Raw genomic sequence first — 27,980 nt, forward strand, 5'->3', positions numbered from 1 at the left:
GTCAACGCCCATACCGCGTTGAAATTACTCGTTCTCGTCCGATCACGAAAGTCAAGCAGCGCTGGGCACGGGTAGTACTTAGATGGGTGACCGCTTGGGAACTCCGTGTGGTGTTGGCTTTTTTACTTTTTTTAACACTTGGTTCGGGTGTATTCCTATTCTTGTTCTGTATCTTGTTGCGAATCTGGTAATCTCCTCCTTGACCGTTGGTATTCCGAGGTCTTTCCGTATGTCCTCGTTTCTAACGTACCATGGGGCGTTTACTATTGTTCTAAGGATTTTGGCTTGCTGCATTGTTTCTATTTTGTTTATATGGCTCATTGCTGCTGTTCCCCATAGTGGAATTCCGTATGTCCAGATTGGTTTTATGATTATTTTGTATATTTTTAGTTTGTTTTCTGTGCTTAGTTTGGATTTTCAGCTTGTTAACCAGTGCATTTGTCTCCTTGCTGTCTGTATTTTGTCTATTATTGATTTGATATGCTGTTTCCATGTGAAGTGTGTATCTATGTGAAGTCCAAGGTATTTGACTTGCCTTGTTTGTGTTATTTGCGTGCCGTTCAGGAAGATGTTTGGTGTTATCTGTTTTCTCAATGTGAATGTGATGTGGTTGCATTTGTTAGGGTTAGCTTTGATTTGTTTGTCCTGTAGCCACTTTTCTATTTTTGTGATGTGCTCTTGTAGTATTGTGGCTGCTATTACAGGGTTAGTGTGCCTGACTAGCACGGCTGTGTCGTCCGCGAATGTCAGTATTATATTTTCTTTTGACACTAACTGCACAATATATTATGTTGGGAGAAGTCTACTTTCTCGTGCTAACCATTTTGTTGAAAAACGCTGAACAGAGGAGAATTATTTTGGCGTGGTACTGTAGCTTGGATGACAAAAATTTATAGTATGTTTGATTCTAGTTGAATCTAATGCTTCGATCTAAGGGGTATTGCCTTTTTAGTCTGCGGATCTGATCCGTCGTGTCAAGTAATTGGGTAACTAATGGTTTTTGATGATTGTTAACTCTTGTATTATATCTGTTACTGAATTTGGATATTTCTTCTTTAATGTGGCTATCTTAAGGTCACGGTGTATCGTTTCGTTGGTAACGTACCAAGGTGCATCAATTAAGGATCTTAGAGTTTTTGATTGAAATCGTTGGAGAATTTCTACGTGGGAATTACTCGCTGTTCCCCATAGTTGGATCCCATAGGTCCAGAGAGGAGAATCGAACACTACCGGGTTGTACTCTCTTTAATTCTTCAAACACTACTTCAGACTCGAAATAACCGTTAAGAGCTTTAAGTAACATTTTAATCTTCATTTTTGATCTGGTATAGTTGGTTCGCTTGCGCCATCCTCGCATCCGGTTCATTTACGAACCTCTTGTGTTTCTATTTTGCGTTAGCTTCGTCCGTGTATTATAACCGTACATTATTTGTAACTGTATTTCATAAAATACTCTTGTCGGCTACCCACGCCGCTCGAGCCTCGACACATACAGTACAGTAACATTTACTAATAGCAATTTGCAATATTTAAATTTAACTAGCTTTTAAATTAATACCTTTTTTATCATAACTATAGTAGGCTACTCTATTCGTCATATTGTTCGTGTAATGAAAAGTAATAAAAAGTTTAATGAAATGTACATTGCATGACGATGAACACTAAATTCGTATAAGTCGAAGTTTTGCGTACAATTGTGTTTACTGAACTCTGAAGATAGCTATACATACTTGCGCTTGCATATTGGAAAAAGGATTATGACAATCATATATTGTGATAAGTTTTATTCCTATTATCGCTATATATAATTATAGAAGTTTGGTTACTTAATTTATAAATAATTTAATATATAAATTAAATAAAAATTTGTATCGAATAGTATTATACGGACAAAATAATTAGTTTCAGTAATAGCAGGAAACACATTTCAGCATTATTATCGAAAATGAGCGGCAGATCACGTTAAAACACGTCTTTGTGGTTGCTTTAAATCTACTATAGTTTTAATAATCGCTGACAAATATCCTATCCATCCCAATAAATAAATCATAATATATAACATAACAAATATTCGTTGCTAGAAAATAATCAGAATCTTTGAAATGAGTTGACATATTTAACGTGTTTTTATTTAGTTTCATAATAGATAACGCAATGAATTAATGTTGATTAAAATCATTGAACGCACATTCGTGTTGCTATATATATAAAACACCACTCTTCTTTTAATATTTTCAGTATGATAAATGTCTACGTGTCAACGGTTAATTGACGGATATTTTTCATTTTAACAAGCATACTGAAAAGTTAATGAACATGTTTTACTTTCACCTACGCACTTCCATCACTGTCATATACTGTCATATACTGTCATATATTGATTCAGACTTGAAGTACTTGCAGAATAATTACGAGACATTAAACTGTAAACTTTCGAGTCTCATGGTTCGTGTCTCAAACATAGCTTCGGATGTTAAAACGTATTGTGAAAACTCAAGTACAAACAGTCAACTACAAACGAATAATTTGCACAGAAATTCGGAAGATTTTATTGTTAGCGGCGTAGCGTTATTATAAATGTTTAACTAATTTTTTAGAATACATTTAGTATAAAGTTAAAGCCAGCTGGATTACACTATTCTTTGTTGTAGGATTTAGATTCCTTCAACGAAAGAAAACGGAGAGAAAACCTTTATTTTTCATTAGCATAAAATATTCTATATTAAATCCATGCTATGAATTTTTCTAATCGCCACAGGTAATGAACATTTCTTTCTCATCACTTCGATATTAGAATATTTTAATCGTATTAGGTATAATTTTGGAAGTCACTTATATACAGCGTACATCAATTGGCAGACGTCGTATTTTGGGAGATGCAACACCATGACCTGCATTCTCTCGACTTCCTTGTATAGGGTTATCTTAAACGTAAAGCATATTCGCGTCGATCCATTTACTGGAAGACGGAAGAACAAATTAAACTACATTTTTCAAACATAAACAGCGACCACTTCAACTTCGTTACGAACGAATAAAGAAACGATCTATGAGAAGCGCTTACTAAATGCATAAAGGCAGGACACTCAAACATCATCTTTAATAAAGTAAAATAAAGTAAGTACGTGACTTTGTTGTTAAATATTATAATAAATAATACTTACATACGAGTAAGAAGAGTATGTAAATCCATTTTAGAAAAATGTGCCCTAAATTTTTCGTGCGCGTATTTGCACTTACAAATATTATTACCATATTTTTCTACTTTTGCTTAAACAATCTTTTTCTGTCTCTTATCAAATTCAAGATGTAATTCGTTTCAATTGCGTGACGCATCCTGTATACGATGTATCTTGTTATCTATTTTATAGTAATGGAGTTTTTAATTCGACTATTTGACGCAATAGGTTTCCTTATATTTTCATGGTTTAAAGTATCATTAGAGGATAATAAGTACTACAATAACCTAACATGGCACAACGTTTACAGCTTACAATTCCTTTGTAATATTGCAGACTAAGTTTTTAGGTGCTAAAAAAGCCTATTTTCACTCTAATTTTATTATCCACGCAAAATGTGAGAAATACGCGTTATACGTAAAATAAGTATTATCGTGGCCTATTATTATTCAACGTCTATTAAAATTTCACTAAAAGTTAGCACAATTTCTTCCAGTTTTACATTAGTAACAAAGCACAAAGAGAAAGAAAATCCCAATAAGATGTCGTCCAAGATACCCGTATTATTTTAAAATGAACTTTGGAGAAATATATTACACTGTGGATCTTGAGTTACGTCTGTACGTATTGGGTAACGATAGATCATACGGAGTTGATTCGAATCCTACGTATTTGTTATTTTTCTGATGGAGAAATCCACCAGTTTGCGGATCTGTTTTGAAATATATTACCCTTCTAATGCCAAATGGGTCGATGTAACCAAAAGAACCGACATTTGCTCCACTCGAATCTCGTTCCTCTTCGTGATACTGCCTTTTCAAATAATATTGGAATCCGTTAGCAGTGTTGTATGTTCCATCGAATTGAGGAAATGCCGTTGGATTACTTCGTGATGTAGCTGTTGGTAATTGAAAGCTTGGCTTCGGATGTTCATCTCGAGCAACAGGAAAATTCTGATAGGTATTTCGAGAATAGTTGTTTAAATTGCCAAGATCGGACGAAGAACTTGCTCGATTTGGATTGTAGTAGTAATTGTTAGAATTAGATACAGCAGAAGAATAATCAGCTTTAGGTTTAATGGTGGTGCTGGCATAATAGCCTGAATTTATATCGTTACCAACTAAAGGAACGACGTGTTCTCTCTCTGGTTGTCTGAAAAAAGACATTAACTGACATTAGTTTTTACGGTCGATTAATTTTGCAATTAAACATTTTACCTTTTATTGCACACATTATCAATAACATTAGAAAGTGAAATTAAACAATGTGACAAATTAAAATCAACATTTTCCATGTCAAAGAAGTTGAAAGCTTACTTTGAAATATGTTCACAAGGTAACTGAACAAAGCTATTATAGTTGGATCGGATTTAGGATTGAAAGTTGACCACGTAAGACAATCCTATAGGAATACAAATCGACGGTAGACGCATATTTAACGATGCCCATTTAACGGCAAATATAACCGGAGTTAATAAAGAACTTATTATTCCATTCTTTATATAATATTAATAGCTATTAATATCTATTAATATCTAATGAAATAGCATTTTCTGGCTATCGTCGAAACACTGTCGTACTATATATAAAACATTATAGTTAATAACTATATGCCGGTAACTGCGCATAAAATTTTAATGGACCACAAATAGTGGAAAAGTTACGAGTAGTCAAAAGTAGGCGAGTATTCAAACGAGTCCTTAGAATGCCGCGATAAAAATGCGAGATAATATCGGGGGCGCATGCGTAAAAGAAATCTTTGTTACATTCAAATACGGATCTTTTCTACCGCTTTTCTACTTTTATTCTAGTAGCTAAATAGGGAATTTCAAAGAACGAGAGAAGAAAGAAAATCCCAGAAGAAGTTAAACAATTGTTAATAACGACGGCAGATACAGACAGGGCTCTTCAGGCAGATATGGATAGAGAATTTTAGAAAGCTATAGACATGCAGACAGTTTCAAAAAGAAGATGACATACTTTTTATGTGATTTCTATAAGTCGTCTTTGAATATTATTTCGTTGGTCTTGAAATTGGGTACGTGTCGTATTTGGTGTACTAATGTTAACAAAATACATATCATACGTGATGTTCAATGCGCTGACTATCTAAATAAAAATTCATAATATGAATGTCGCGTCTCGCAACCCGCGCGATCCGTAGCGCGAAAGTAGAATTGATAAATTCTCCTAAACCGAGGTAATATAAAACTTTTATTCGAAACCGTGTTTACAGTGTTTGAAGTGAAAGGCAGTTAAAGCCGCTAAAAGCTAAAACTAAAAGCTAAAGTGCGAAAACTCACCTAACTATGTTTTTATATTATGTCTTTATAACGATATTATGACGATTTAAATTGTAAACAAAGTCGGCAGTTGAAAGAAAGACCCCGACGTTTATTCATTTCCGACGGATATAAGTGTAGCGACTCAGAGAAGTCAGCATGAGAATGAGAATATTTACCGTTCGGTTATCGAGTAAATAAACTATCGTTCGTCTGTCGAATATTATAGATTAATTATTCGTCTATCGAAGAATCAGTTATCATTTTGTCTGTCGAAGAATCATCACTTGTCAACCGAAGAATTTCAAATTCGTCAGTCAATTGTCAATACCGAAATTGAATAAGATCTCGATTTATATTGATAATCTACTTTCGCACAACTTTAATCCTCTCCCGTGCCAGTATTCCCGCACATAGCAGGTTAGCCGAAAGTGGAGCTTATTACCAGTTGCATTAAACGTCAGTTGACGCTACCTTCTCGTCGGCGACTAAATAGAACGTAAACCATTGTACTACAATACCGTACAATATCGCCTTCACTTTTTACTTTTTAAAAAAAAATAACATTTCAAATAAATATTTCAAATGAGCAGGTTGCAGTACGTAGAAAAAGGAGAAAATAATTTGTTTGCAGATTTTCGCGAAACGCGCTATTGTGCGACGTGCGGTTGACGCCGGGAGTTCAGGGAGCAGAGGAAGCTCATGATACGCGGGACCAGCATTTGTATGGTTAACGCTGGGAGTCGTAGAAAGAGAGCCTTAGTTATAAGCTTTGTAATATTATTAACAAATCGACACGTCTCAAGTGGCAAAGATGTACGTTGTGGGTTCTTTGGATTAGATATTGCAATTGAACAAACGCTATATGCCGAAGAATACGTAAACATGAAAGCGGACATCAAAGAGCAGTATCAAAAAAACATTAGTGTGACGTAGTGTGCGTCAGGCTCTTCTTCAAGTGAATTTATTTAACCACTACCCTTTTTATATCGAAAAATTTGAGGGAAAGGAGCATCGGCGTAGAAGAAAGTGTGGAGACTTTTGCTTCGCGATGTTCCCGATACTTTTAGGATCCATAAGATTCTAGCGAACACAAGAACAACGTAGATAGTAATATATATGTCGGAGATGAAAGGACACCGGGCCCCCGTTGGAGTTACTTGGAAAACCTCAATACCGTAATATTTAAGAAACAACCCAACACAGTCATTCGAAACTTGTGACAATAAGCTTTTAGGCTCGAGGCCACAATCGGTCGCCGAAGCGTAACCACGGTCGCGGGATGAACGTTCCGCCTAACAGAGATATGAAGTTACATAGCTTTCCTTTAAAGAATTGGCAGTACCGACACTTGACAATAAAACATTTTAACAGCCCCGCGGCTCGCCACACACAGACCGCATTCTTTGAGTAAGATGATCGCCAGATGCCGATGCATCATTCACAGTTTATGCTCGGATAGTCTGGGAGCCGCTACAAATCTTAGGACTTAGTTAACTAAAGTCCTTCCGATCGACAAACAGTCTTTATTCTATCCGCCCGTAAATCTGTCACCTATTGCGGAAAAATATGGGAGATCAGATTTCCTCACGTGCGACGCTTCCCGCCAGGGACTCTCTCTCAAGGGCGGCTAGCGTCTTTTGCTAACCGCCAATATAGAAATTAACCAATTAACAGCAACGCCCATTTCCCTCACCCTCCGTGTGAAGGCTTTCTTTGACGAATCCGATGATCTCGTGCCCTTAGGCACGTCCCATCATAGCCTTCCTCTGCAGCGTCGTCGTGAGGGAAAGTCATTCCCTTTCTGGCAGTCTCATTAGCCATATGCCTAGTGTGTTTGTACGATCGGTGAATAATCTACGTCTCAGCAAAGAGCTAATCAACCGATCCTTGTATCACGAGTAGTAAGTCGAGTTCGACTTAGACTTCGAAGCAAAGTATATTCGTTATCCCGTGGACCGTGGATTCGCCATATCGAACCTAGGGTCATTGTCATTAGCGTCTAGTTACCACTGCCGCTTGTCAATCTTGTACCAACTATATCTGTGTAATAAACGTTTGTGTAACAACAATGAACAACCCCGGCGAAGACTCATTACACGCCCCTAACGCCAACCCGACAGATTTAATTTATGAAAAGCGGAAACACATAAGAAAGCTATAGTTTATACAAAACGAAACGCAGGGAAATAATAAGAAACCTATTGGGATATTTGGTTAAATCCAAAGACTGAGATTAACCTAACTGAAAAAATAGAATCGGTAGTATGTGAGCGAGTAATAATGGAGTCGTATCAACGCGATGAAAGGAAAGTAACCATGGAAGAGGAACTTTGTAGTTTAGTTAGGTATAAACTAGCCAAAACGTGATGGTTCATCAACTGAATCAAGAAACGAGACAAAAAATACTTTAGCACCTTATCGTTGATTGATTCTCTGATGTACGTACGTGTGTAGTGCTAACAATGTAACCGAGTATAGCATTGTATGTTACGTCTAAACTACCACAATTCGTTTCAAATTCAGGAAAAATACATCGAACATACGACGAAAGAGTTTTTAAGTATTTAGAGCATTTTTACAGCAGAATGGTGGCGTCCTTCGGTGATAACGCGATTTCTTGAAAATCGGTGAAGGAAAAGTCGATGTCTATTTCCACCGAAATAAATAAATAAAGACCGATTACGTAGCTTTAGCGAACATCGTAAAGGAGATCACGAGTATCGATACGATGCGAATACAGCAGAGACTCACAGACTCTTTTTTATAATTATTGATATCGGATTAAGAGATAGGAGGAGAAAGAGTTTCATTGATGTTCGCTAAACGAAACAGAAAAACTCGAAGAAGAGGAAGAAGGAGCAAAACAAAGTTTTATTTCAAACGAGAACTACGTTTTCCTCTTTTACCTTTTTATTTGGGATATTAAACCATTGAAGCTAAGTGGAATTGTTGCGTGCAAAAATGGTGGAGAAAATCTTGGAAGAACGAGGAGACGGGAGTCAAGAAGTTACAAGAGAAGAAGCAAGTTGTAGAAGGAGTCGTGCAGAGGAGTTTGGTTCCAGCGGAAAAGATTCACCCGCTGACAAAACGTTTCATCAGTTCGTAAGTGATAGGCAAGACGATACAACTATTTATTCGTATACCTATAGTTCCGAAGACAGTGAAGAGGAAGAAATAGAAGAAAGGGAAGAAAAGGCGCACGGTGTTTGAGTCTGTGATAGTATTTATTCAAACGATTCAGCTACGACGCGTATCATCTATCATAGTAGTAACATCGTTTGTCACTTCTATAAGTCGTTAGAGCTACAGAAATAGAGAAATAGTCTTTATATATTTATTTATATCTGTGATACCGACGCTGATATACATCGAATTATCCCGAGACAGAAACATCGAGAACGAGCGAGATAGAGAGCGAAAGCAAAAACGGGAGTACGTCGGTAAAAAGAGAAGAAAGAGGATCGAAGAAAGCAACGTACAGTGGTTTGGGAAATTGAAATAGTGGAAAAGAAGATTATATCAGTAACTTAGTGGATACGATTGACTCTTTTTTTACAGCAGAGACTCTATTCGCGAGTATGTCTATTACTCTCTTATTGAAATAAGATAACGCCTAATTATTTTATAATAGTTGTAAGACAAACTAAAGATTTAGTTTGATTAAACATAAAATTCTTTAAATACATATATTTACATAATGTACAAACTCGATATGGTATGTATATTATTCGTTGCAAGCATTAAATTTTTCTTTTTGTTCAGAGTTTTATCATTTTAGCGACGATAATCCTTTAACTTAAAAATTGTATTATTTTATGAATAAAGACGATATTTCGACGACGATAATGCGATAATTCTAGTAAAATTGTATGTTTTCATAGCCATCCTATGTTTTTAAACTTGTATGACTGGCTAGAACTATACATTATAAAGTAGTAATACTACCTGAAAGGATTTGGTGGACGTGCTGGTTGTACAAGAATTCCAGTTTGAGGAGGCACTCTTTTTGCTTCCGTTACAGCATCGTAAATAGGTCTGTTTTTACCCACATAAATCATTTTCGACCTAATACAAACATAAAAATTTTCATATAATTAATTAGATATTTTGATCAATTCGCAGCAATAATAAAAATGGTATGGAATGGCCTCGAATAGGATTGGATGGAATAGAATGGAATTGAATTAAATAAATTCAATTATACATATATTCGATTTTGGGAGTTCCTCGTCTCTTTAATTAAAAACCTGATATTGTTTAATTGTGTAAAGAATTTTATTTCATTTTTATTTCATTTCATTATGAATACAATGGTACGTAAATAACTGTGTCGTCCAGGAAGCCTCGGAAGACCGTAGAAGAATAAAACTGTCTTCTTTTCGTCTTCTCTTTCTTCTTATTGTTCTAAATGACCACGTCTATAAATCATTGCGAATTTCAAAGCACTAACGTAAGCGTAGACTCACAATGTTAATTATTAATACGTATATTGTAAAAAAATGTTCACTAGACACAGCTTGATGAGATTCTTTCGATGGACACATCTAAATTCGACTTTGCGCAGATTGTCATTAAACTTAATTAAAAGAATTAGTTTGAATTTCATATTGTTTTAATTTGAAATTTTTTCGCTATTCATAATTGATTTAACGAGTATAAATAACGTATTAGATATAGTATATAATATACAGTATTGATTTAATAAGTATAATAATCGTGATTGAATAATCATCTTTCTAATCAAGTATCTTTAATAAAGTTGGGGATCATATATTATTCGGCTATTGAGATCGTACCCAATGTCAGCGTGTACAACGTAGAAATATTACAAGAACATTGGGTGGAGGTTAGAATAAGTATGCAGAATACTTGTTTCTCTTACGCGTATGTAATCTCAAGGTTTTCAGGTTTTCAGCCACGGATGATATCCTGACTTTGTTCTGCATTTATAGAGTCCTTGGCAGAAACATCAACATATTGCACCGTGTGTAAACTTTGTTAAAATGATGGACATGAAAACTTCTTATAGATCAGAACAGGTGACGATACACGGAGTTTTATTTTATGAACTTAGCAGGAAGTTAAATTACGAGCTGCTACATATAAAAAGGTACAAAAAGTGGATTGCATCGTGTCAGTGAGGGTAAAAGTCTCACCCACTCACTTATCATCCCGCGAGTCAACTTTAGGCGATTGATTCAGAAAAACTAGCCCTGAAACGATTGGAGTAAAACTGTAGAAGCATGATTGCCTCTGCTCAAACATTTCTCAAGTGTATCGGTTGTTGAGAAATTATATGTTGCCACCAGGATAGCGTGATTCCATATACTCGGTTTTCTGAAGATTGGTAGAAAAAACATGTCGTTAGATTAACCTTGAATTTCAAAATCAAGATCAAAAGGTGAAATCTTTTATTCTATCGTATTCTACTCGTAGCGAGGATTAACTTTCCAAAAGAAACCATGGGCTTCATGAAACTCAACCGTTTCGCAGTCAAATAAAATGCAAGTAGCATGATATTAACGAGGAAACAGGAAATTATTTCTTAGCGCGTGAAATAACCGATCACAAATAGAACGATGCCAAGAGTTAAATAGCATCGAGGAGGCCACGATTTCGTATTGCTAGTCTTTTCGGGGGCATATAAGGGTCAATTACGTTTCTCTTAGAGTTACGTAGAATAGATATGATAGGTAGATGACTTTTTCACTTGAAAAAACTAATGTACTTGGTAAATAAAGGCAACATTTTTGGAGCTACTAAATATTTCCTATACACCGTAGAATAGCAAATACATACGTCTTTTGCTTTGGCTGCAAAGTAAAATCAGGTCTCACAAAATAGATCTGATCCTCTTCTCAGATTCAGAACTACCTTGACCCTTGAGCGCAAAATATTCGTTCAGGAATGCAGGTATGCAGTAAAAAATATCCTACGCTGAGATTGAATCGAGGGGAGAAGAGGTTACCGACAACCGTTAGGTCGGACCATACAACTCTGCTCTTTTCACGACGTTTAGCTCTCATATCAACGTTGAACTCTGTAACTCTGTTAAATCGATCACATACGTATATGCGAATACATCAGCAAAGAAAGTGATCAAGCCATTTTCGGCATTAATGCTTAAAATGAAGCGGAGAATACTATCGTTTAGCATCCACGAGACGTCGCCTATCACTATGCATTTGACTGCCTATTTTGAGAACGGACTATCGCAATCGGAATATCGCAGCACATTCGCGAGATATTATATTGGTGGCATTTTTTAAGTTGTATGTCGTTGATCATTTTACCAAAACGCTACTCTGCAACGAGATATCTTCCTGTTATACTTAAAATTAAAATATGTTTTAACGTCGTAAGCAAGGTTCCTCGCTAGAAAAACGCAGTCAGTCGCGTGTACACCGCCCACGCCAATAACACGAATGTTACCCCACGTCGTTAAAAATCCTACGTCCTTTGAAAATCTATGCGCTGTAAATCGTGTGAGGCGCCCATTTCTTTATCCGGCCTGTGAAACAATCGATCTGTGAGAAAACGATTCCCATTAGGACAAGGTTCTCACAAGTTTTGCTTCGAACGTTGGATTTCTATTTTCTGTGATATTAGCATTTTGTCAAATATCTGATCTACTATTTTTGACGATGAAGCACAGAGATAGCGTGCCAGGCCATGCCTTACACCGCATCCGGACCAAGCATTCATTGCTAAACTTGGAATTCAACGATATGATTTTCACCTCAGCCCTTACTGAAATTGATAAAATCGTGCAGTCGATATTAGGGAAGAGCGAGAGAATCCTAAGCCTTCTTTTGTCGAACAGTGCACCCGATCTTATGATAAACAGGAGATATTTGCAACTGGATTAACCCTAAATAACGATCAAGAAATGCATGTAATGCGATTCTTACCAGTGGTCGAAACGAAACGTTCTTTGGACGCACCTGATAGAACAAGGAAAACTTTCATAATCAATTTACAATGTTTAACAATTTACGCTTCGAAGGTCGAATTGCGCTCGTAGTTGCCTCAGCTGGGATAGTTGCAACGTTGTTAGCACTGTCTAAATTATCATCGAATATATGTTCAGATGAAAACACCGTGTGCAACATTTCAAAGCAAAGCGTTAAATCCAAGATTCTTGTTGAGAATTTTGGATCTTAATAGCCGAAATAATGATATAGGAACACTAAATTTACACTTGGAATTTATATTAGACCAGTTATATATTTATTTGATAAATAAATTTGATTTCAAAGATATTCATCGATATACTCTTGCACGCGTCTCAGTACTTTCTTCCATATCCGACTGTTAACCGACTGAACAGTTTACATTCATTCGTTTTCGAGACGCCGGGTACGCACATACTTCCACACACTGATATTCACATACAAGTATACTACTACGCATCTAATCTAGTCTAGTCTATACATAAAATTATACATATCTCGACAATTCTTTTATCATGTTCTGTGATTGCGTGGGACGAAAGTTTAATGCCTCGTAAAAGTGGAATAGAAACTTTTGGTAAAACTTTGAAGGACATTGGACATAATAATAACAGAGAGATGATAGGAAAAGTCACTGTGTGCTAGAAGACTTGGTAAACCTTGCCCGTAATATTCAAAGGTACGTGAGCTGAGTCAACGCATGCCTTAAAAGATCTTACGCGTGCTCCTCGATCGAGGAGCTTTCTCTTACCATAAACGTCTCTATGGAAGGTTTTGCAAACTATAACGGAAAGGTTCCACTCGATAACCCACTTTTCTAATATTTTTTGTAATATGGCCAAGAGCACCGAATGAATTATTCCGACTCTCCTTTTAACGCATCTCTTTTCCGCTTTCAAGAGCGAGCAATATTAGCTCCAACAAAATAAATCGGATTTCATTTTAAATAATGTTGATGCTTCTTCTCAGATTTATATCTTGATCGATATAGTAGTGGATTATCGCGTAAAGTCTCTTCATTCGTTAAATTCTACGAGCATGTCAAATTATTCTTTAAAGTTGAAGATAGTAATAGATAATAGCAAAGTAAACCTATCAAAACGATACGATGGAAGACGATGTAAATACACAATATGAACAAGTATAGTATAATAGAGATGACAGTTTTGACAGATTGCTGCTGGAGCAAAAATCATGATACGTCGGATATCAATGACTTCATCGGATCTAGCATTCTAACTTAAACGGTGGTAGTTCCTTATTAGACTTTGTTACGCTATGACTATTAATAAGACACAAGGTCAAACATTCAAAGGTGGCAATTATACGTATCCTGTCCCCATGTAAGTTCCGATAACAACCTGTACTTGCTTGTTCCGAGTGACAACACTATTAACGTCGGATATAAAGAGGCTGTGGGTTAGGTGTGAATGAAACGTGTCAACGACTAGTTTTATATAAAATTAAGCCCATTATCGTATCGCGGGGAGTAATAGAAAAATTCCAACGAGATTTACTATTTACATACATATGTAACGTAATATACGTATGTTTAGACACGCACGTTTTATAATTATCCGCGTTACCTGAGAATTCGAAATCCGTTATCGTCAGCTATGTAATCTTTAAGTCGTAAATATCCAAGAGGGTCTAGCCAGCCTTCTGTGCCGATAACTGTACCATCCAATAATCTTTTCTCCTTCCTGTATTGTCCATTTAATGTTTGGAAACGAAAGTACCTTTCAGGTCCTTCGTCGGTTTGAATATGATATTGCGTATTTGGATCAACGTTCCAACCACTTTTTTCCGCTTCTATTTCACTCGTAGACAAACACAAGATGGAAACCTGAAACGATCAAAAAATAACAATTGTTTTCCCGTAAATTGTAAATTTTATTTCATGCTATGTCGGTAAGTAAACGGAGAAATACAATAAGGTAACATCTCTTATATAAAGAATATAAGAAACTTGTATAAGATGATTTCAATATTTTCAAGGTTTTATTAGAAAATGAAAAATATAGCGTTTTATTCTTCATCGGGATCATAAGGCGAGTGATGAATCGTTTAATCGTTAGTCGTTCAACGAACAACCTGCTGCACTGTTCGAACAAAAATTTAAGATATAATTGTAATTTGAGTCTACAAAATACTACAATGAATCAGGATTAATAAATTCAAAAGGCGCTTAAAGGATACGCACACAATCAACAATAGTATTGTCAATTGTCAATATTGGAATCTTCTCTGTCACATTTGGGATACATTTCGTTTACCGTGTAATTTATATAGTATTCTGAACAGTTTGGAAATTAGTGTCCATCATGAGCTTGAATGTTCTTCGAGTTAACACCATAAATATTGATTAAAAATATGGTACCTCGATTGCATACAGTCAACATCATTGTCAATATTCCTATTATATACTGGTATTGATACTTTGTTTAATTTCGACTTTGGCGTTTTGTATTTAATTTGCAACTAAAGGACTCTGTATTGCGAGAGCCTGCAGGGTACTTAATTAATAACGCGAAGTAATAAGATATTTAATTGTACTTTAATTTATGTAATATTAATATATGACGCAGATATAACGTTCAGATTGGCACAGTAGAATTTTATTTGTCTCGTTTCGAGTGTGCATTATTTGCGATTATGTTATTGTTGTTGGCGCGTTGATCACGTCGCAGAAAAAAGGATTTCAACGTACAGAACTGTGGCGCTTAGTCACCAAACCAGTAGACGATCGTTAACAATCCTCCAATATGAATCAATCCTTCCATATGAATTGCACGTGATTAATAATATTCTCATTACTGTGTGATCATCTTTAAAATGGTTAGAAATGGAAAAAAGAAGCATATTCTGGAATTTATTCTACACATTTTTATGCATCCGAGTATCAGATATTTTTCAAATTGCCATTTGCTACAAAAAGATACTAAGATTTTGATTGTTTTAATCGATAACCAGTAACGATGGTAATTCCATTCTTTACAAAATGGTATTAAAATATTTATTTGCATCTAGTTTTGATCGTAATGTAACATGAGAAATTGTATTCAATCTATTTCTATCGATACAAAATAAGAGTATTCGAGAGTTTAGTCTGAGATATAAAAGCTTACAAATTTTTTATTATATGTTATTACTTTAAAACAGCAAAGAAATTCAATGTCATAATACGAAAAGAGTAACTGAAAAATAAAAGAATCCAAGAATCCTATATTGCGAGTTGATATATCGATATAAATAGTAGACTAACACAGATAAAGCAGAATAAACGAAACGAATGATGGTACAACTGTCTATAGGAACTGTTATGATTATAATTATAAAATTATTAATTTACAAGTTATTGTAGTTTGAAATTTGCCAAGTTATTTCAATGTTGACGCTATAATAAGTATGCGAATCATCCGCTGGTGTGATCTAATCACCTTTCTTCGTGTCGCATAACTTATATTTCGTTTGTATTTGTAACAAAACACGTTGGTAGAAATCTACATATTTAAAAGCAAATTTAAATATGTTTTGTCGCATTATTACTACCTTGAATATACGAGATATGTAAGAAATATTACAAATTCGAAGAATATGAATAATGTATATATGTTTTGTTTGTGTAAAACAAAAGGCAGAGAGGTTAGCGTTTATATTTTATTTTTTTTTACTTAGTCCGTGCCTTTCGGCTTTGGACGAGTTTTCGGTTTTACATCTTTTTTTTACCTATCACGCTTTTTACATTTTCTCATTCTTATGGAGCTATCACCTTATTGCCTCCTCCCTTATATCTATCTCTCCTCTTTATATTATGTTATATTATATTATATTATATTATATTATATTATATCATATCATATCATATCATATTATATTATATCATATATTATATTCTATTATATTATATTATATCATATCATATCATATCATATTATATTATATTATATTATATTATATTATATCATATCATATCATATCATATCATATCATATTATATTATATTATATTATATTATATTATATTATATCATATCATATCATATGATATCATATCATATCATATCATATGATATCATATCATATCATATCATATTATATTATATTATATTATATTATATTATATTATATAGGTATTATATAGGATATATAGGTTTATAGTGTTTATACGGTTATTGTAATTCTGGGGACAAAGTAGCTTATGTAAACGAAGGTTATCTGAAAGTCAGATCTTCCGAGATTTTACCGATAATACAACTGTTTTAAACAGAATGATTTATTTTTTGCTCCTCGTTAGAAAGATAAGATCAAAACGTATCTACTCATGCTCCACGCCACAACCCTCAAATGACTTGGGTCGAAAATTTCGCAAACGAATGCTAGAAGTGGAAGGTCGTTCTAGAAGCGTATCGAGTTTGAGGACAATTCTTCCATATACAAGTAGGAGAACTTATGTTCATTATGTTCATACTATCGTTATTAATAAGTAATTAATATCAATCCCAAATGTTGAAATGGATTTCTGAATAAGAACATTTCCAAGTCCATGGTTTTCATCTTTAATTTTGATTCTTTCGTTTTCTTTCGCAACACCATTTTCTGTCCAGTGATTCCAAGAACGTTAAATTTATTTTTATGATTAAAAATTACATCATTTTAACAGATGTCACTTTTTAAGATGAATTTTCTAGACTGAGACATATTATGTCTATCCTTTCTATTAGTTTCGTTTGTAGTTTTATTCCTGTAACTTTGCTATAATTGATTTCTTCTAATGCCACCCGTGTAGTGAATGTTGCTACAGATTGACGGATAATTGTAATGTACTTGACGTACGATCTTGTTTTATATTTTTTATAGTCCTTTTTCTGTCATACGCGTCTAAAGTGTATGGTTGTTCTTTTCGGGGTATGAGTTCGTACTGTTGCACTACTATAGGCATTTTGTCTATTCGGCAAAAATAGTATCAGAGAAAAACCCGTTGCAATTCATTCAACTCTTGGTAGTTGCGAATTTGATAGGTAAGTGTATCGTTGATACACTTAGTTTAGCAATAAGTCTCGGTTCAAGTGGAGCTCCGGTTCGAGTATACACTCATTATCCTGGGACAGATATATATACAGTGCTGGACAAAAGTATTGGCACAGCAAGATTGTTATGATACAAATGCTTATAACTATTAAACAAATTGATTTAAACAAAAAACTTTTTGACGTATTTATTTATTATCTATCCTAGTTTATTACATAACAAGAGCAACAATATAAATAAAATAATACGCAAAATAATAACAAAAATATATTTTTTGAACATTTTATGGGTGGACAAAAGTATTGGCACAGTAGAATATTTACGCTTATAACTAATTACATAATAAACTTCTAATATTTTGTTGGCAGTCCTTTTCTTTTAAGGACTTCCTTTAATCTTCTGGGCATCGAGTGGACTAATTTTTTAGTGAATTCAGGTACAATATTGCTCCATTCCTGCAGAAGAACTTTCTTCAGTTCAGACTTGCTTGTGATATTATGTTTCCTAATTCTTTTTTCCAATTCGTTCCACACGTGCTCAATGGGATTCATATCGGGACTTTGAGGTGGTGTGTTTAATGTGTGGGCAGTATTATATATTATCCACTGACGAACAATATATTATCCACTGACGAACATAAAACGCTTTAAAAGTGAAGAAAATCTAGAGAATCAAATTAGGAGTGGTCGCCCTTCTAAGGTAACAATTCGAGAAAAAAGGAAAATCGTAAATATTGTAAAGAAGGATCCAAAAACTAATTCGACTGAAATTGCTTCGATGTTAAAAGCTGAGTGTGAAAAAGAAGTAAGTACCAAAACTGTACGTAGGGTATTGAAGGATGCCGGTTATTCTGCCCGTGCAGCACGAAGAAAGCCCTACATCAGTAAAATAAACCAAAAGAAAAGAGTGGAATTCGCGAAAGAGTTTGTTACGAAAGATACTGATTTTTGGGAAAAGATCATGTTTTCAGATGAAAGTAAGTTTAATATTTTTAAATCTGACGGCAGAATATTAGTATGGCGAAAACCCAACACAGAGATGGACGAACTGAATCTGCAAGCCACCATGAAACATGGGGGTGGTGGTTTAATGGTGTGGGGATGTATGGCATCATCGGGTGTAGGAGAACTTATATTCATTGATGAGATAATGGATAAATATGTATATTTAAATATACTCAAGCAAAATCTTTTGAAAAGTACTCAAAAATTAAACCTCCCCAGGGATTTCTATTTTCAGCAGGATCGAGATCCTAAACATATAGCGTATATTGTTCGTCAGTGGATAATATATAATACTGCCCACACATTAAACACACCACCTCAAAGTCCCGATATGAATCCCATTGAGCACGTGTGGAACGAATTGGAAAAAAGAATTAGGAAACATAATATCACAAGCAAGTCTGAACTGAAGAAAGTTCTTCTGCAGGAATGGAGCAATATTGTACCTGAATTCACTAAAAAATTAGTCCACTCGATGCCCAGAAGATTAAAGGAAGTCCTTAAAAGAAAAGGACTGCCAACAAAATATTAGAAGTTTATTATGTAATTAGTTATAAGCGTAAATATTCTACTGTGCCAATACTTTTGTCCACCCATAAAATGTTCAAAAAATATATTTTTGTTATTATTTTGCGTATTATTTTATTTATATTGTTGCTCTTGTTATGTAATAAACTAGAATAGATAATAAATAAATACGTCAAAAAGTTTTTTGTTTAAATCAATTTGTTTAGTAGTTATAAGCATTTCTATCATAACAATCATGCTGTGCCAATACTTTTGTCCAGCACTGTATGTGACGTCGTAAATCTCGGGATAATTCAGGTGATCGAGAATCGATTTTCAACGTCCTGAGCTACCGATCCTTCTCCGTCAATCTTCAATGTTTTAAATAATTATTCTTTCTTCTGTGATCTTGTCTATCTCTGATATTGCTCTCTGTCCGTCCGTTTGGGAAATGAGTGTCTCTCAAAGTTGTCCGTAAAACAAAAGAAAGTCGTTCATCTATCCGTGAAACAAAGAACGTCGTGCTATCCGTAAACAGAGAGAGTCTCTATCGCGCGTGAACTCTAGGGAGTTTACATATATATAAAGATATCTAAATATTCTACAGAGTCGTATTGTTTTAATCTTTTAATACTATTACCTACGCTTACTTATGTTAAAAAGGTAGTAATTTCTCTGTATGATTTATTGTTTGTGTCGTGGAGAATTAAAAATAGCTAGATATACATATGTTAAAACAAGTGTTACTCTTTCATCCCAAATGGATTCAATGGATCGATTTTCGATTTTCGGAAGCTTGACATAATACACACGAATTGCAATGCTTACAATGACGAAACTAAATAGGAAGAATTTGTGGCTCTCGGCCAATATGATTTTTCTTTCGGATGATTTAGGGAAATTATATTCTAATTTTATATTGATGTAATTGTATTATATTTTAGTTTCCTTTTAATATAGAAGGTAATTTCCAATGTTCCAATGGTCTATTTTTCAAAAGTTATGAATAAACTTTTAGTTTTCCGTATACTACATCTACTTTTTTAAAAAATGTGATACATGTACAGTGCTGGACAAAAGTATTGGCACAGCATGATTGTTATGATAGAAATGCTTATAACTACTAAACAAATTGATTTAAACAAAAAACTTTTTGACGTATTTATTTATTATCTATTCTAGTTTATTACATAACAAGAGCAACAATATAAATAAAATAATACGCAAAATAATAACAAAAATATATTTTTTGAACATTTTATGGGTGGACAAAACTATTGGCACAGTAGAATATTTACGCTTATAACTAATTACATAATAAACTTCTAATATTTTGTTGGCAGTCCTTTTCTTTTAAGGACTTCCTTTAATCTTCTGGGCATCGAGTGGACTAATTTTTTAGTGAATTCAGGTACAATATTGCTCCATTCCTGCAGAAGAACTTTCTTCAGTTCAGACTTGCTTGTGATATTATGTTTCCTAATTCTTTTTTCCAATTCGTTCCACACGTGCTCAATGGGATTCATATCGGGACTTTGAGGTGGTGTGTTTAATGTGTGGGCAGTATTATATATTATCCACTGACGAACAATATACAGTAGCGGACAAAAGTTTAAGACGATGATTTGTAAACCGGATTACAAACATCTTATACGCATATTGTTCTTCTATTCGGTTTGTCTCTTTGGAATAACGTAGCTGTATGTTTGACCTTCGTAACCTCAGACAGTCAGTTGTTAAATACAAACAATGTAGGAGTTACAACAGTTAGTTACCGCCTAGCACTTGGAAACAGTGGACATTAGTTTAAGACGATCTGTGTAAAACGTGAGTACGAGTACAGTTTTTGAACATTTTGATTCTGGAATGTCAAAATCATTGTTTAGTGTACCTTTTATTGCTTAAAATTCATTTAGGTAGGAACAGACTATGGGTAAATCAAAGAATTTACTTGAAAACGAAAGGGAACAAATCGTAAGGCTGCGAAAGCAAAGTAAAACCTTCACCGAAATAGCAAATATAGTGAACAGGTCAGAAACAGCTTGTAAACAAGCTTGGTATAAATGTTTAAAGACAGGCATGTATTGCGATCAACCGAAAAACGGAAGACCACGGAAAACAACACCGAAAATGGATCGCCGGATTCATCGATTGAGCGAAAAGGATCGTTTTCGTAGTGCAAATAATATTGCTGCGGAGATAAACTATGAAAACGATACACAAATTAGTGCTAGAACTGTTAGGAGAAGATTAGAAGACTTTAACTTAAGAGGACGAAAACCCCAAAAGAAACCACTGCTGAGTTCTAGGAATCGAAAAAGACGACTTGCATTTGCTAAAGCTCATAAGCATTGGACAAGTGAAGATTGGCAAAAGGTATTGTTTTCTGACGAATCGAAATTCAGTCGCGTCTGTTCTGACGGGATACGGTACGTTAGACGTCGAATTGGCGAAAGTTTGAAAACACAGTGCGTTTTAAAAACTCTTAAACATGGTGGTGGCAACGTTATGGTGTGGGCGTGTTTTTCTCGAAGCGGCCCTGGTCCGATATGTCGTATCAATGGAATTATGGACCGTTTTCAATACAAGGACATACTCAAGAACACAATGTTACCTTTTGCACGCAACAATATGAGTGATGATTTTATTTTTCAAAATGATAATGATCCGAAGCACACGGCTCGGGTTGTGAAACAGTTTTTTCAAGAAGAAAATATCACCGTGCTGCCGTGGCCGTCCCAATCACCAGATATTAATCCAATCGAGAACTTGTGGAGCATCATAAAAAAGACAGTACAAGGTTATAAACCGAAAAATTTGAATGAACTTTACTCTACAATTGAAACAGCTTGGAGTAATATTACGGTAGATCAATGTAAAAAATTAATAGATTCAATGCCAAGAAGATGTACCGAAGTGATAAGAAATAACGGATATTGGACAAAATATTGAATTTAAACAAAAATTGTGCATATTTTTTTACCAAAACTTAATATTTTTTGTGTAGTCTTAAACTTTTGACCGACAAAATATTATACAGATTTCGTTCCTTTTTTTGTAACTTCGCTACTGAGCAAAATATCAAAATGAAATTTTTTTTGTAAGTGTATAAACAAATGCCTAATTAGTTAATACCAAATGTAGAACACTGTATTTATATTTTTTATGGAAAGTAAATCAATTATTTATTTTTTCCATTTCGTCTTAATCTTTTGTCCGCTACTGTACGCCATATGTTTAGGATCTCGATCCTGCTGAAAATAGAAATCCCTGGGGAGGTTTAATTTTTGAGTACTTTTCAAAAGATTTTGCTTGAGTATATTTAAATATACATATTTATCCATTATCTCATCAATGAATATAAGTTCTCCTACACCCGATGATGCCATACATCCCCACACCATTAAACCACCACCCCCATGTTTCATGGTGGCTTGCAGATTCAGTTCGTCCATCTCTGTGTTGGGTTTTCGCCATACTAATATTCTGCCGTCAGATTTAAAAATATTAAACTTACTTTCATCTGAAAACATGATCTTTTCCCAAAAATCAGTATCTTTCGTAACAAACTCTTTCGCGAATTCCACTCTTTTCTTTTGGTTTATTTTACTGATGTAGGGCTTTCTTCGTGCTGCACGGGCAGAATAACCGGCATCCTTCAATACCCTACGTACAGTTTTGGTACTTACTTCTTTTTCACACTCAGCTTTTAACATCGAAGCAATTTCAGTCGAATTAGTTTTTGGATCCTTCTTTACAATATTTACGATTTTCCTTTTTTCTCGAATTGTTACCTTAGAAGGGCGACCACTCCTAATTTGATTCTCTAGATTTTCTTCACTTTTAAAGCGTTTTATGACTGAACGCACAGTAAAACGACTTCTGTTTATGATTTGTGCAATTTCGTTGTAAGATTTATTCATCTTATATAAATTTAATATTATTTTTCTTTCTTCAATTGTGGTTTCTTTCGTTTTTCTAGACATTATTACTCTTTCTTGGTTTTTTGTTGTTTAATAACTGAAGTCTCCAGTTTCACTGATCGAGTGTTATAATTAAGAAGATTAAAGGAAGTCCTTAAAAGAAAAGGACTGCCAACAAAATATTAGAAGTTTATTATGTAATTAGTTATAAGCGTAAATATTCTACTGTGCCAATAGTTTTGTCCACCCATAAAATGTTCAAAAAATATATTTTTGTTATTATTTTGCGTATTATTTTATTTATATTGTTGCTCTTGTTATGTAATAAACTAGAATAGATAATAAATAAATACGTCAAAAAGTTTTTTGTTTAAATCAATTTGTTTAGTAGTTATAAGCATTTCTATCATAACAATCATGCTGTGCCAATACTTTTGTCCAGCACTGTATATGTATCTCTTGTATTTCTCCATGTAATATTGCTACTGCATGCAATATTCCTACTATACATACGTTTGTTGATATTGTTTTGATAGCATATCAATCTTTTACTTGTCAATTATTTAGGTGTTGATATATATGTTGACAAGGATAAAAATCTCGGTTAGCCGAAAATTCCCATGCTTGGTTCACTGTATCTTTTATAGTTTTATTCAAATAATATTCGAAAATAAAATTGTAAATCAATTGAATACAGTTTAGAAAAAAAATACTTTATTTTACGTATAACGTATTTATTTAATGTATCTTTTGGCCAGCGATTTTCTTTTTTATTTTGCTTATCTGTGCTTACAATTTGAGAGGGACAAGCGTTATGCGTTGTTGGGACATTGTAGTACGTTATTTGTGACATTGCGATTGTCTTATAAGACGAAATTGTCAACAGAGATGTTTTATCGTAAATATTCTGTACAAGATAAAAGAGATACGAAAATTTGAGGGATTAGGGTAATATTTGAGTACGTATGAATTGGCAACTATGAATTACTTTTATACATCGATATCGAGGCCTTTAATAACGTAGAAATATATTCAACAATGGTGAGTTTACCAATATATAATTGAGAAAAGATTTTTAATTTGAACAAGTATAACTTATACCAACATGACGCAATGATCTACAGATTCAAAATTTTGTATTTAGATAATCTATCTTAGATTTTGAAGAAGTCGGACAAATCAAAGTAACATACATTTATGTTAAAAAGCTATCATTGCTTTATTCCTTCCCAACATGATGGATTTTATTTGTTTCATCACAAATATCTCTTAAATAATCTCTTCTCGAATATCAGACTATATAATTTTACTGAATAAGCGCTTTGCATAATTTTCAAAATTACAATTTTATCAGTATATATTATTATTAAGAAAATATGGAAGCTGCAAGTAACAATTAAGTGACATTACAACCATGGTATTATTCCAGTATTTAATTATACTTTTATAACTGCTCTATTATGTCTCGATTGAATGACTATTCTTCGTTTCTTATTCGTTATGTGGCGTTCACACTATTGCTTGCGAGCTGTTATGAACAGCTGTGTGGATACGATATCAGAGTGCGCAATATCACGTTGCGAAAGGATCATAATGAGATCTGCACATGCAGTGTAATATAATCGAAAGTAAAACAATTACAAAAGCTAGCTGAAATTGTTACATATATAGTTTACAAAATTGCTCTAACCATTACGAGATTTAAGATAAAATAGGGAATCATAATTTGTTCTCAATAATAAGAGAATATGTTTCAAATAAGAATTTCAAATCAATTTCTAACATTATTTTGCTGATGACGGTAACAAGATGCTTATAGGGATACCATTTTTTTTGATTGAACATATATTCTGTCGTTCAAAAAATAAATATAATAATATATCAATCATAATTTATAGTAAAAGACCATGTCTTTGTATACCAAGTAAAATATTTTATATTTATTTGTTGTGAATTATTAGAGATGGAAATAAATTTTCATTTTTCCGACGACACGTACAAATTAAATTATGGCACAACATTTCTTCTCTTCTTTGAAAATAATGTCGATTTGAATAACTCGTTGTCGTATTTTGTATCTTGCCTTATCGTATACTTACAAGATTAGAAGAAGCCTGCCTGCCTCTATTATTATAAAACTGAAATATAATAAAATATATTCACACTAAAAGAATTATTTTTATGCTTCATCTGAGATGTCGCTATAAAATACGATTGATTAAAATTGTAATTTACTTTCAGTGGGATGGAAGATATTTTCAATATGTAAACATTATGAGACAAATGTGAAGATGTGCGTGTAATTATATTCGTTTCTTTTTGTTGAAACTTACTTCTAACAGCAAAATTATCTTTAATGTCGTATACACAGATTGTTAATGATAAAAGAAGGCAGTACAAAGAATAGTGAGATCTGCAGTATTGGGGACAACGGAAGCAAGGGAAAGGTGACGGAGAAAACAACTGACAGGGATCGTACAGACAATGCTTTACTAACAGTAATTTAGCGGTTTCAACGCTTGCTTTAGGTGCCACCATAAGATATGATTGGTTAAAATTGTAATTTGCTTTTGGTCGAACGGAATATACATCCATTTATAATAAGGAAAATTGTTTAGTATCTGTGAAAAGTTTAAGACCAAGTTATATCGGTGAGACATCGACGGTATATTTTATGGGCCTAGTTAAGGAAAAATACGAAATACGAATTGGCGCCATGAATCTATTAAGAGAATCAGTAACGCGTTTACTGAAACAAGACGAAACATAAATGAGTTGCACAGAGTGATAAATTCTAATTTCAATCGCTGTGAATCTTGTATCGTCAAAGGCAATGAATATTTTGAGATACTGGGGACAACGTATCAGTTACCTCTGGAAGTGCTAAGAATGTTACGCTATCTTTGACGATCTTAGACAATACACATGGCTCATATATGCAAGTAGATTAGAGAAAAATATATATCGTTGATTTGTTGCTACATTGTATCGCAGAAACTGCAAGTCCGTTACTATTCCCATCGTATTTCGTGTTTTTGTCATAAGGTTTTAAATAATCTGCTTTACGTTTTTTTAATTCTTTTGCCCCACGAAGTTATCAACAAAGTTTTGCCGTTAAAATCTAAGACACTCTTGATTTCAACTATTTATTGACGAAGTTCCTCTTAATTTTTCAATATGATATAACCAAACACTTTTTACAGCTACTGTATGCAATTTGTAAATTTATGAAACTTTATATATAATATATACTTTGTACGTTTTGCAAGCATTGCTTAAGGATCTAAACATATGAAAATTAATATTTAGATAAAACGAATTAATGATTAATTTCCAAAAAAAAATATGACTAATAATTTGCTTTTAAGAATTTGCTTTACGTTAGAATATACATTACTTGCTAATAGTATTCATTGTGTATTATTGGACGTTGTATGTACGTAATTAGATCAATTTTAGTTCCATACTCAAATGTATGTCACAGCAATAATCCTATTCATTAATAAAATTGACATTCATCGAGAGTCCATTCGTTTTCCATATTCAATTACGACCTTCGCAATTTCAACTTGACATGCATAACACGTTGCATTAATTATTAGTGCATTTTACTCAACAACGTTTTACCATACGTCCTAAGAATATAAGCGCGCCAAGTTATCTCTTTTATACGTTACATATTAAATATGTGTGACTTTTAATACCAAAGTAATATTTTATTATGTTTATTTTATCGGAAAATACAAAAATATTAGGTATTAATTGCAAATATTTATATGTTTGCGCTTTCAATTACATTGCTGTATCACTTAATTTTATTAAATATTATCGTGATATAAATTTTTATAAATATATTTTCTTACACAACTGGTATAAATATTCTTTTTATATTAATTTTAATCAAAGATTAAGGAAAAAATCTGTCGATATATTAAACGTCTCAATTACAAGGAATTAAAAATAAAATATAAGAAACATTGAGGAACATGTTTTCCAAAATTCATGACATTCAAATTGTAAATACTATATATTAAGAACTAATACGAGAAGAAATATTATTGCAAACGCTATAATTGTTATTGTGTATTGAAATAACGAGTAATAGTTGATGCATGTAATATAATATTTAAAGGCTCAAGTTCAAAAGTATTTATTGCTTTTACTTATTCGCGGTTTATATAAGACAGGAGAATATGTATAATGAACGATAATACTTGTAAATTACAAGAAACCCTAAACGTTAGGAAAGAAGATATATATGTACGTAGATATACATATATCGTGTATATACAGGAGGCCGAATTTATCTCTGCCACACTTAATTTGTAATAATTCTCCTATTTGTCACGATGTAAAAACTTATTTCGAGAGGAAGTTATTAAGTATTTCAGGGGAGGAATTAAGCTCTGAAGGTAAAAATCATCTGAAAGTCGTATGTCCTGAGATTTTGTTAGTAATAATGTCTTTTTTAATCGAACGACCCATTTTTTCGTTTACCATTAAAAATATCAGAGCAAAACGTATGCAACCATGTCCCGTAACATTGAAATGACGAAGATTTCTTTCATTTTGTTTCGGTAATTCATCTTCCTTGAACTTGTACTTCAATTAATTGCTCGCGCAATTTTTGACTCAAATTATTTCAAATGATATGGTATGGGACATTGTTTGCTACTAGTAAAGTCTCAGAAAATATGATCTTGAAATGACATTCTTATGTCTAATTTTCCTCTTGAAATGCATGTACAATAACTTTCTCTTGAAACATTTTTCTGTATCGTGACAAATAAGAGAGTAATTAAGGTTGCCAGAGTTAGGTGAGATCCCCTGTATACATATGTATATGTATTTATAATGTCCTTTCTTCCTTGCTAGCCAGTTTTTCACGGTCTATAAACACATGTATGTTCAACCAAACTTTGTTTACATGGCAGCGAATGTTGTGTGAAAACTTGCGTTATGTAGATAATATTGGGTAATTAAGAGTGGGCATTTATGTCATACATGGCAATATATAATATGTATTAATATAATTAGAATAATTATAATAAGATTATTATAATCGTAAGATATCTTAACATTTTCTCGATGATAATATAC

At 33.5% G+C, this 27,980-nt stretch overlaps 2 protein-coding genes and 1 non-coding gene across 4 annotated transcripts in view; 2 read left to right on the plus strand and 1 right to left on the minus strand.

Moving 5' to 3' along the window:
• LOC132911555 (5S ribosomal RNA) lies at window positions 1–119 on the plus strand. Its single transcript, XR_009659033.1, has one exon. It is a non-coding gene; the product is annotated as a 5S ribosomal RNA (ribosomal RNA).
• Window positions 120–1,770: 1,651 nt separating this feature from the next.
• Window positions 1,771–27,980, minus strand: part of LOC132911161 (uncharacterized) — a 32,936-nt gene continuing 6,726 nt past the window's right edge. For both annotated transcript variants that reach the window (XM_060967573.1, XM_060967572.1), the window contains exons 2-4: window positions 14,003–14,262; window positions 9,409–9,528; window positions 1,771–4,331 (exon numbers count right to left, since the gene is read on the minus strand). In XM_060967573.1, the coding sequence (XP_060823556.1) occupies window positions 3,773–4,331; window positions 9,409–9,528; window positions 14,003–14,262 (939 nt within the window). In that variant the 3' untranslated portion in view covers window positions 1,771–3,772. The remainder of the gene's footprint in view (window positions 4,332–9,408; window positions 9,529–14,002; window positions 14,263–27,980) is intronic.
• LOC132911164 (uncharacterized) lies at window positions 20,552–22,006 on the plus strand. The gene is made up of 2 exons (XM_060967580.1): window positions 20,552–21,316; window positions 21,724–22,006. Exons 1-2 carry the CDS (start codon window positions 20,887–20,889, stop codon window positions 21,762–21,764), a joined length of 471 nt encoding a protein of 156 aa, XP_060823563.1. The 5' UTR covers window positions 20,552–20,886; the 3' UTR covers window positions 21,765–22,006.

This window comes from Bombus pascuorum, chromosome 10, assembly GCF_905332965.1.
Source record: "Bombus pascuorum chromosome 10, iyBomPasc1.1, whole genome shotgun sequence".
NCBI classification, from domain to species: domain Eukaryota; kingdom Metazoa; phylum Arthropoda; class Insecta; order Hymenoptera; family Apidae; genus Bombus; species Bombus pascuorum.

Excerpts from the sequence above, each read along its gene's own strand:
- LOC132911164 (XM_060967580.1), top strand. The coding sequence starts at position 20,887 with ATGGGTAAATCAAAGAATTTACTTGAAAACGAAAGGGAACAAATCGTA. Across the intron at positions 21,317-21,723 it reads AGCTCATAAGCATTGGACAA|AACTTGTGGAGCATCATAAA; the intron begins GTGAAGATTGGC and ends AATCCAATCGAG.